This window comes from Oncorhynchus nerka, linkage group LG22 (genome assembly GCF_034236695.1).
Source record: "Oncorhynchus nerka isolate Pitt River linkage group LG22, Oner_Uvic_2.0, whole genome shotgun sequence".
Classification (NCBI taxonomy): domain Eukaryota; kingdom Metazoa; phylum Chordata; class Actinopteri; order Salmoniformes; family Salmonidae; genus Oncorhynchus; species Oncorhynchus nerka.
In genome coordinates this window covers 106600472-106611579 of record NC_088417.1, presented here as the reverse complement: position 1 = coordinate 106611579, position 11108 = coordinate 106600472, and the positions used below count along the sequence as shown (strand labels likewise).

The following is an 11108-nucleotide window of genomic DNA, read 5'->3' as shown; positions in this document are numbered from 1 at the left end:
CTTTTTTAAATCTGACAACGCAGTTGGATTAGCAAGACTCTAGGCCATCGAATCATGTGAGACGCTTGTATTTTCATGAATGTTTAATATGACTATATATGTAGCGATCACCGTATGTTGTCGAATTTAATCTACCGGGTTCGGTGCGCAGAGAGGTTAAGAGATACAGTTATGTGTGTTTCCTGTCCCTCGTGAGGTCACCAAATGAAACTCGACATGACTGTCCCTTAAGTGTCCACGGACCATTCCCACATTCTCAAAAATATAAATATTGTTTAATTCTCCTATTTTGGAGATTAGGAATTTTTGCAAGAGAAGCTCTTGATGTGAGCCATGCCCAGCCTTTCAAAGCACTTCATGGCTACAGACCTGAGTGCTACAGGTCGGTAGTCATTTAGGCAGGTTACCTTAGTGTTCTTGGGCACAGGAACTATGGTGGTCTGCTTGAAACATGTTTGGATTACAGACTCGGTCAGGGAGAGGTTGAAAATGTCAGTGAAGACACTGGACAGTTGCTTTGAGTACACGTCCTGGTAATCCATCTGGCCCCGTGGCTTTGTGAATGTTGACCTGTTTAAAGGTCTTACTCACATTGGCTACGGAGAGCGTTATCACACAGTCGTCCAGAACAGCTGGTGCTCACGTGCATGCTTCAGTGTTGCTTGCCTCGAAGTGAGCATAAAAGGCATTTAGCTTTCTGGTAGGCTCGTGTCACTAGGCAGCTCACGTTTGGGTTTCCCTTTGTCGTTCGTAATAATATAATCCCCCTTATCTGCATTGTAAAGCGAGAAACACAATTTAAGTAAATCTTTGCATCAGTAATTGTGTTGTCATGGACAGACTGGGGATTTTTGGAGCATGAATGTGACTGATTCTATAATCTGTTGCTGGAAGGAAATCAGGTGTTTTCACACAGATTCCTGTTTTATTGTCATTGTTTTTAAATGACATGCAGCTGTTGTGTTGTCATAATTATCTTGGTGGGTTAGTTTTGTTTTCCCAGCAGTATGGTGCCCTTGAAGGACAGATTTCATTTGATCCAAATATCAGCAGAAGGTTAATTGTGGGAAATAATAAACTATGCTGTCTGGAATGTGGTTTGTTTGGAGTGTTTGTGTTGGTATATGTGTCCCAGTGGAGGCTGCTGAGGAGAAGAGGGCTCATAATAATGACTGGATTGGTGTGAATGGAATGGTATCAAACATTCCAACCATTAATACGAGATGTCCTCCCCCAGCAGACTCCGATGCTGTATGTGTGTGTGCTCATGCGTGCGTGCGTGCCACCATCTAAGAGCGAGAGATCTGGCACCAGGAAGTGTTGTAAGTGCTACTATGTATATGAGTGTGTTCTAGATAGCTCCAGATATATTAGTCTGAACTCTCTCTTTCTATTCCAGGACTGGCCTCCATTATGAAGAGACTCTTGACTAAATATGATAACCTGTTTCAGATCTCCTTCCCCTACTCCATGGGCTGGCACGGTAAGAGAGAAACAACTCAGAAACAATATGATGAAATAAGATTATACTGGCAAAGACCGCTATTATTTATTATAGATTATAACAGCTGTCAAATTGCTTGGAGGGAATTGTCTTGCTTCTTGAAAATGTGTGCATCAGAAGTTGCTAAGTATTTAAAAAATTCACCGATAAATTGGACCACATGGAAAACTAAAGACGTAGAAACTGTACATTTCTTGGTAATAGGAAATACATGTATTTCCATGACAGAATTAAAAAGCAATTTGGTATTGACAAATAGAGCTTTTGCCAAGAGTTTGCAAAGCTGTCATCAAGGCAAAGCGTGGCTAATATTGAACACTTTTTTCGTTGCTACAGGATTCCATGTGTTATTTCATAGTTGTGATGTCTTCACTAGTATTCTACCATGTAGAAAATAGTCAAATAAAGAAAAACCCTGGAATGAGGTGTGTCCAAACTGTTGACTGGTACTGCATGTTTACTACTGTCCTACTGTAGTCTATATATCAACTACCATCCTACTGTAGTCTGTATATCAACTACCATCCTACTGTAGGCTGTATATCCACTACAACTCTACTGTAGGCTGTATATCAACTACCCTCCTACTGTAGGCTGTATATCCACTACAACTCTACTGTAGGCTGTATATCAACTACCCTCCTACTGTAGGCTGTATATCCACTACAACTCTACTGTAGGCTGTATATCCTACTGTAGGCTGTATGTCATATCCTACTGTAGGCTGCTACCACTCCTACTGTAGGCTGTATATCTACTACCATCCTACTGTAGGCTGTATATCAACTACCAACTCTACAACTCTACTGTAGGCTGTACTGTATCTATCTACTACCATCCTACTGTAGGCCACTGTATATATCTACTACCATCCTACTGTAGGCTACTGTATATATCCACTACCATCCTACTGCAATCTCTACTGTAGGCTGTATATCTACTACCATCCTACTGTAGGCTACTGTATATATCCTACTACCATCCTACTGTAGGCCACTACCATCCTATATATCTACTACCATCCTACTGTAGGCTACTGTATATATCTACTACCATCCTACTGTAGGCTACTGTATATCTACAACTCCTACTGTAGGCTATATCTACTACCATCCTACTGTAGGCTACTGTATATATCTACTACCATCCTACTGTATGCTACTGTATATCTACTACCATCCTACTGTAGGCTGTATATCTACTACCATCCTACTGTAGGCTACTGTATATATCTACTACCATCCTACTGTAGGCTGTGTAATACTGTATATATCTACTACCATCCTACTGTAGGCTGTTTTACTATATCAACTACCATCCTACTGTAGGCCACTGTATATATCTACTACCATCCTACTGTAGGCTGTATATCTACTACCATCCTACTGTAGGCTACTGTATATATAATACTACACTACCATCCTACTGAAGGCTGTATATCTACTACCATCCTACTGTAGGCTAATATTGACTACTGTATATATCTACTACCATCCTACTGTATATATCACTACACTACCATCCTACTGTAGGTATATATCTGTATATCTACTACCATCCTACTGTAGGCTGTATATCTACTACCATCCTACTGTAGGCTATCTACTACCATCCTACTGTAGGCTGTATCTATACCATCCTAGGCTACTACCATCCTACTGTAGGCTGTATATATCTACTACCATCCTACTGTAGGCTGTATATATCTACTACCATCCTACTGTAGGCTACTGTCCTACTGTATATATCTACTATCCTACTGGCTCCTACTGTAGGCTGTATATCTACTACCATCCTACTGTAGGCTGTATATCTAACTACATCCTACTGTAGGCTACTGTATATATCTATCCTACTACTACTGTATATATCTGATCTACCATCCTACTGTAGGCTGTATATCTACTACCAACCTACTGTAGGCTGTATATCAACTACCATCCTACTGTAGGCTTTACTGTATCATACTGTAGGCTACTACCATCCTACTGTAGGCTTTATATCTGTCCTACTATATCTACTACCATCCTACTGTAGGCTACTGTATATATCTACTACCATCCTACTGTAGGCTACTGTATATATCTACTACCATCCTACTGTAGGCTGTATATCAACTACCATCCTACTGTAGGCTGTATATCAACTACCATCCTACTGTAGGCTGTATATACTGTATATATCTACTACCATCCTACTGTAGGCTACTGTATATATCTACTACCATCCTACTGTAGTCTACTGTATATATCTACTACCATCCTACTGTAGGCTACTGTATATATCTACTACCATCCTACTGTAGGCTGTATATCTACTACCATCCTACTGTAGGCTACTGTATATATCTACTACCATCCTACTGTATGCTACTGTATATATCTACTACCATCCTACTGTAGGCTACTGTATATATCAACTCCTACTGTAGGCTGTATATCTACTACCATACCTACTGCTAGGCTGTATATCTACTACCATCCTACTGTATATCATCTACCTACTGTATATATCTACTACCATCCTACTGTAGGCTGTATATCTACTACTACTATCCTACTGTAGGCTGTATATCTAACTCCTACTGAAGGCTCCTACTGTAGGCTACTGTATATATCTACTATATCCATCCTACTGTAGGCTACTGTAGGCTGTATATCTACCATCCTACTGTAGGCTACCGTATATAACTACTATATCTACTACCATCCTACTGTAGGCTACTGTATATATCATCCTACTGCAGGCCTACTCCATACTGTAGGCTACTGTATATCTACTACCATCCTACTGTAGGCTATATAACTACTGTATATGTATATCTACTACCATCTACTGTAGGTATATATACTGTATATATCCTACTACTACTACATCCTACTGAAGGCTGTATATCATACTGTAGACTGTATATCTAACTACCATCCTACTGTAGGCTACTGTATATATCAACTGTATATCTACTACCATCCTACTGTAGGCTACTGTATATAACCATCCTACTGTAGGCTGTACCATCATCTACTGTAGGCTGTATATCTACTACCATCCTACTGTAGGCTATATCTACTACCATCCTACTGTTGAATACTGTATATCTACTATAACATCCTACTGTATATCAACTACCATCCTACTGTAGGCTGTATATCTACTACCATCCTACTGTAGGCTACTGTATATAACTACTATATCTGTACTACCATCCTACTGTAGGCTACTGTATATAACTACTACCATCCTACTGAAGGCTTGTATATCTACTACCATCCTACTGAAGGCTGTATATCTACTACCATCCTACTGTAGGCTGTATATCTACTACCATTTAACTGTAGGCTGTATATCAACTACCATTCTACTGTAGGCTGTATATCAACTACCATCATACTGTAGGCTGTTTATCAACTACCATCCTACTGCAGGCTGTATATCAACTACTACATCCTACTGTAGGCTGTATATCAACTACCATCCTACTGTATATATCAACTACCATCCTACTGTAGGCTGTATATCTACTACCATCCTACTGTATATATAACAACTACCATCCTACTCCTACTGTAGGCTGTATATCTACTACCATCCTACTGTATATATCAACTACCATCCTACTGTAGGCTGTATATCAACTACCATCCTACTGTAGGCTGTATATCAATCCTACTACTACCATCCTACTGTGTATATCTACTACCATCCTACTGCCCAGGCTATATCAATTTAACTACCATCCTACTGCATGTATATCAACTACCATCCTACTGTAGGCTGTATATCAACTACCATCCTACTGTATATTTCAACTCCTACTGTAGGCTGTATCCTACCATCCTACTGTAGGCTGTATATCTTATACCATCCTACTGTATATATCAACTACCATCCTACTGTGTATATCTACTACCATCCCTACTGTATATCAACTACCATTCTACTACTGTAGGCTGTATATCAACTACCATCCTACTGTAGGCTGTATATCAACTACCATCCTACTGTAGGCTGTATATCTTATACCATCCTACTGTAGACTGTATATCAACTATATATCCATTCAGACCCTTACTGGCCTGGTTCATAGATATACAGTCCATTCAGACCCTTACTGGCCTGGTTCATAGATATACTGTCCATTCAGAAAGTATTCAGACCCTTACTGGCCTGGTTCATATATATACAGTCCATTCAGACCCTTACTGGCCTGGTTCATAGATATACTGTCCATTCAGAAAGTATTCAGACCCTTACTGGCCTGGTCCATAGATAAACAGTCCATTCAGAAAGTATTCAGACCCTTACTGGCCTGGTTCATAGATATACAGTCCATTCAGACCCTTACTGGCCTGGTTCATAGATATACAGTCCATTCAGACCCTTACTGGCCTGGTTCATAGATATACAGTCCATTCAGAAAGTATTCAGACCCCTTACTGGCCTGGTTCATGGTTCATAGATATACAGTCCATTCAGACCCTTACTGGCCTGGTTCATAGATATACAGTCCATTCAGACCCCTTACTGGCCTGGTTCATAGATATACAGTCCATTCAGAAAGTATTCAGACCCCTTACTACAGTAAGGATAGCAGACAGCTATTCTTAGCTTGTGGACATCAGAACAGGCGATCACTAACTTCTATTTAGATTAACATTTCTACTACAACTAGTCAGCTGCTCTGCACATCCTGCTTACTCCGCACCAGGCCCTTATCCCTGGTGGCGAAAGAGAGGCAGGCAACCTAACGAGACTACGTTGGTGAGCAAATAGACTGCCCTTGTCCTCTGTTCTATTGGAGAATGTGCAATAACTGCAGATCAAACCGGATCAGCTCCGTTCACAGCGATATCCAGTTGGATAAACATCTGGCTGGTTTTTCCTATTCATCGTCTGTACAGCAGTCTTGGGTGAGACGAAGGCAAGAGGGGTGTGTCTCTTTGTTAGCAACTTCTGGTGCGTGATCTAATGTTAAGGAGGTCTCTAGTTTCGCCTGAGAGAATAGCTCATGATAAGCTGCAGACCATAATATTTACCATGAGAGTTTTCATCTATATTTTTCTTAGCTGTCTGTTTGTGACCTGATTCAGGAAACTAGGTGTAAAAAAAAGCCATTTGAACGTAAAAAAATATATGTTTTTAGCAAAATGCATTTTTGTTTTAACAGAAATGTCTTCTCGAACATGTGAACTTTGCCTTAATAACAAACTTGCCATCTGTAAATATGATTACAATTGTTAAATTACGAGCCTTGTTGGTTAAGCCACAATAAAAGGAAACAACCTTTCCACTAGCCATGAATGGCTGAGATAATGAGTGGGCAGGACATGCCGAGAGAGGAGTTCGGATTGGTCTGCCATATAGAGGCTTCTGTCTATTTGAGCTCTTCAGTCTGTGTTGGTAATCCTGTGGAAAACGGCTTATAAAAATGTATTGTGTGGTGGAGCTGCATAAGTGTTGCTCTCCACTTTCTGGAGGATCGAGTTTTGAAATCAGTGGAATTAGAGTATGATAGCTAAAGAGATGGAGAAAGCACCTGTCTCTGGATTACATCTTCAAACTAAGGGCAACCATGGTATGGCATTCCTGACAGGGAGAAGCATCCATTCCATGTATACGGGTAAGAGAGTGTGGCTAGCTACATTTATATATATATATATATATACTGACAGGGAGACATGTCCATCATTACATGACGTGTGTACAACACACGTTTAATATAGTCGGTGTCAGTAAACGTCGGCAAAAAAAGTGTAATGAAATTGTTGCCAGCAGAACCCGGTCAACAAGCATTTTTCTACGGCTGGCCATGCTTTCCACCTGGCTACCCCTACCCCGGTCAACAGCACTGCACCCCCAACAGCAACTCGCCCAAGCCTTCCCCATTTCTCCTTCTCCCAAATCCATTCAGCTGAAGTTCTGAAAGAGCTGAAAAATCTGGACCCCTACAAATCAGCCGGGCTAGACAATCTGGACCCTTTCTTTCTAAAATTATCTGCCGAAATTGTTGCCACCCCTATTACTAGCCTGTTCAACCTCTCTTTCGTGTCATCTGAGATTCCCAAAGATTGGAAAGCAGCTGCGGTCATCCCCCTCTTCAAAGGGGGGGACACTCTTGACCCAAACTGCTACAGACCTATATCTATCCTACCATGCCTTTCTAAGGTCTTCGAAAGCCAAGTCAACAAACAGATTACCGACCATTTCGAATCTCACCATACCTTCTCTGCTATGCAATCTGGTTTCAGAGCTGGTCATGGGTGCACCTCAGATAACCACGCTCAAGGTCCTAAACGATATCTTAACCGCCATCGATAAGAAACAATACTGTGCAGCCGTATTCATTGGCCTGGCCAAGGCTTTCGACTCTGTCAATCACCACATCCTCATCGGCAGACTCGATAGCCGTGGTTTCTCAAATGACTGCCTCGCCTGGGTCACCAACTACTTCTTTGATAGAGTTCAGTGTGTCAAATCGAAGGGGCCTATTGTCCGGGCCTCTGGCCTCTGACCTTGGACCGACTCTCTTCTCTGTATACATCAATGATGTCGCTCTTGCTGCTGGTGAGTCGCTGATCCACCTCTACGCAGACAACACCATTCTGTATACTTCCGGCCCTTCTTTGGACACTGTGTTAACTAACCTCCAGACGAGCTTCAATGCCATACAACACTCCTTCCATGGCCTCCAATTGCTCTTAAATACAAGTAAAACTAAATGCATGCTTTATTTCTATCTCTACTTTGCACATCAACCATTCCAGTGTTTTACTTGCTATATTGTATTTACTTCACCACCATGGCCTTTTTTTGCCTTTACCTCCCTTCTCACCTCATTGGCTCACATTTTATATAGACTTATTTTTCTACTGTATTATTGACTGTATGTTTGTTTTACTCCATGTGTAACTCTGTGTCGTTGTATGTGTCGAACTGCTTTGCTTTATCTTGGCCAGGTCGCAGTTGTAAATGAGTACTTGTTCTCAACTAGCCTACCTGGTTAAATAAAGGTGTTCTCAACTAGCCTACCTGGTTAAATAAAGGTGTTCTCAACTAGCCTACCTGGTTAAATAAAGGTGAAATAAATAAATAAATAAAAAGAGCTGGTTCGGCTCATATTATCCAGAGGTAAACAAATCATCGGCCAGAGTGTCAAGTGTGCGATCTGAACGCTCCGAGAGCGAAACGAGATGGGTGGGGCTAAAGCTTAAGAGGGTGTGAACGATGCTGAATGGGTGGGGCTAAAGCTTAAGAGGGTGTGAACGATGCTGAATGGGTGGGGCTAAAGCTTAAGAGGGTGTGAACGATGCTGAATGGGTGGGGCTAAAGCTTAAGAGGGTGTGAACGATGCTGAATGGGTGGGGCTAAAGCTTAAGAGGGTGTGAACGATGCTGAATGGGTGGGGCTAAAGCTTAAGTGGGTGTGAACGATGCTGAATGGGTGTAGACAAAGAAGAGCTCTTCACTAGATACCAAAACATTCAAAGGACATTTTCTCAAAAGTGAGTTTACAAGTTGATCAACATTCAAAGCAGAATTACTTTCCCATTGTTCCTCAACTGTAGTGTATGATGTACCATTTTCTAGAGTCTCTACTTTTATCCAAGGTAAAAAAAATAAAATAAAAACTTTCAAATTGGAGCCGGTCGATCACATATGAGAGTTTAGAGTCCAGAGTGATGGAGAACATTGTTTCTGAATAAGATATGAGGGATCAGAGGCCAGAGTGATGGAGAACATTGTTTCTGAATAAGATATGAGGGATCAGAGGCCAGAGTGATGGAGAACATTGTTTCTGAATAAGATATGAGGGAACAGAGGCCAGAGTGATGGAGAACATTGTTTCTGAATAAGATATGAGGGATCAGAGGCCAGAGTGATGGAGAACATTGTTTCTGAATAAGATATGAGGGATCAGAGGCCAGAGTGATGGAGAACGTTGTTTCTGATCTAAGCTGAGTATCAGTATCCACGACTCTAACCTGCCAGAACTATCCACAACTCAACTGGTCAGAACTCCTATCCACAACTCAACTGGTCAGAACTCCTATCCACCGGTCAGAACTCCTATCCACCTGTCAACTGGTCAGAACTCCTATCCACTGGTCAACTGGTCAGAACTCCTATCCACCGGTCAGAACTCCTATCCACCGGTCAGAACTCCTATCCACCGGTCAGAACTCCTATCCACAAGTCAGAACTCCTATCCACAGGTCAACTGGTCAGAACTCCTATCCACCGGTCAGAACTCCTATCCACAGGTCAACTGGTCAGAACTCCTATCTACTGGTCAGAACTCCAATCCACCTGTCAACTGGTCAGAACTCCTATCCACTGGTCAGAACTCCAATCCACCTGTCAACTGGTCAGAACTCCTATCCACTGGTCAGAACTCATATCCACTGGTCAGAACTCATATCCACAAGTCAACTGGTCAAAACTCCTATCCACAAGTCAACTGGTCAGAACTCCTATCCACTGGTCAGAACACCTATCCACTGGACAGAACTCCTATCCACTGGTCAACTGGTCAGAACTCCTATCCACTGGTCAACTGGTCAGAACTCCTATCCACTGGTCAGAACTCCTATCCACTGGTCAGAACACCTATCCACTGGTCAGAACTCCTATCCACTGGTCAGAACTCCTATCTACTGGTCAGAACACCTATCCACTGGTCAGAACTCCTATCTACTGGTCAGAACTCCTATCCACTGGTCAGAACTCCTATCCACTGGTCAGAACTCCTATCCACTGGTCAGAACTCCTATCTACTGGTCAGAACTCCTATCCACTGGTCAGAACTCCTATCTACTGGTCAGAACTCCTATCTACTGGTCAGAACTCCTATCCACTGGTCAGAACACCTATCCACTGGTCAGAACTCCTATCCACTGGTCAACTGGTCAGATCTCCTATCCACTGGTCAGAACTCCTATCCACTGGTCAGAACACCTATCCACTGGTCAGAACTCCTATCCACTGGTCAGAACACCTATCCACTGGTCAGAACTCCAATCTACTGGTCAGAACACCTATCCACTGGTCAGAACTCCTATCTACTGGTCAGAACTCCTATCCACTGGTCAGAACTCCTATCCACTGGTCAGAACTCCTATCCACTGGTCAGAACTCCTATCTACTGGTCAGAACTCCTATCCACTGGTCAGAACTCATATCCACAACTCAACTGGTCAGAACTATCCACAGATTTTTATTCATTTTTTATTTGACCTTTATTTAACCAGGTAGGCCAGTAGAGAACAAGTTGTCATTTACAACTGTGACCTGGGCAAGATAAACCAAGCAGTGCGACACAAACAACAACACAGAGTATCACATAAACGTACAGTCAATAACACAACAGACACATCTATGTGTGCAAATGTAGAAGATTAGGGAGGCAAGGCAATAAATAGGCGAAATAATTATAATTTAGTATTAATCACCTGGTCAGAACTCCTATCCACAGATCAACTGGTCAGCTTATATTCATATAGGTGGTAATTGATCTGGTCACAAATAATCACTTTGTTCCATTAGAGGACACATTTCAGATTGTATCGTTGTTTCCTCACTGTTAAGTAATGCTGTGTATTGGTGAT

General features: G+C 41.8%; 1 protein-coding gene across 1 annotated transcript in view; it reads left to right on the top strand.

The window, feature by feature from the left end:
• Window positions 1-715: 715 nt before the first annotated feature.
• The window catches only part of LOC135563856 (galactose-1-phosphate uridylyltransferase-like), a 42666-nt gene continuing 32273 nt past the window's right edge, over window positions 716-11108 (top strand). Inside the window, exon 1 of the mRNA XM_065007698.1 lies at window positions 716-1483. Coding sequence (XP_064863770.1) covers window positions 1414-1483 — 70 coding nt within the window. The 5' untranslated portion in view covers window positions 716-1413. The remainder of the gene's footprint in view (window positions 1484-11108) is intronic.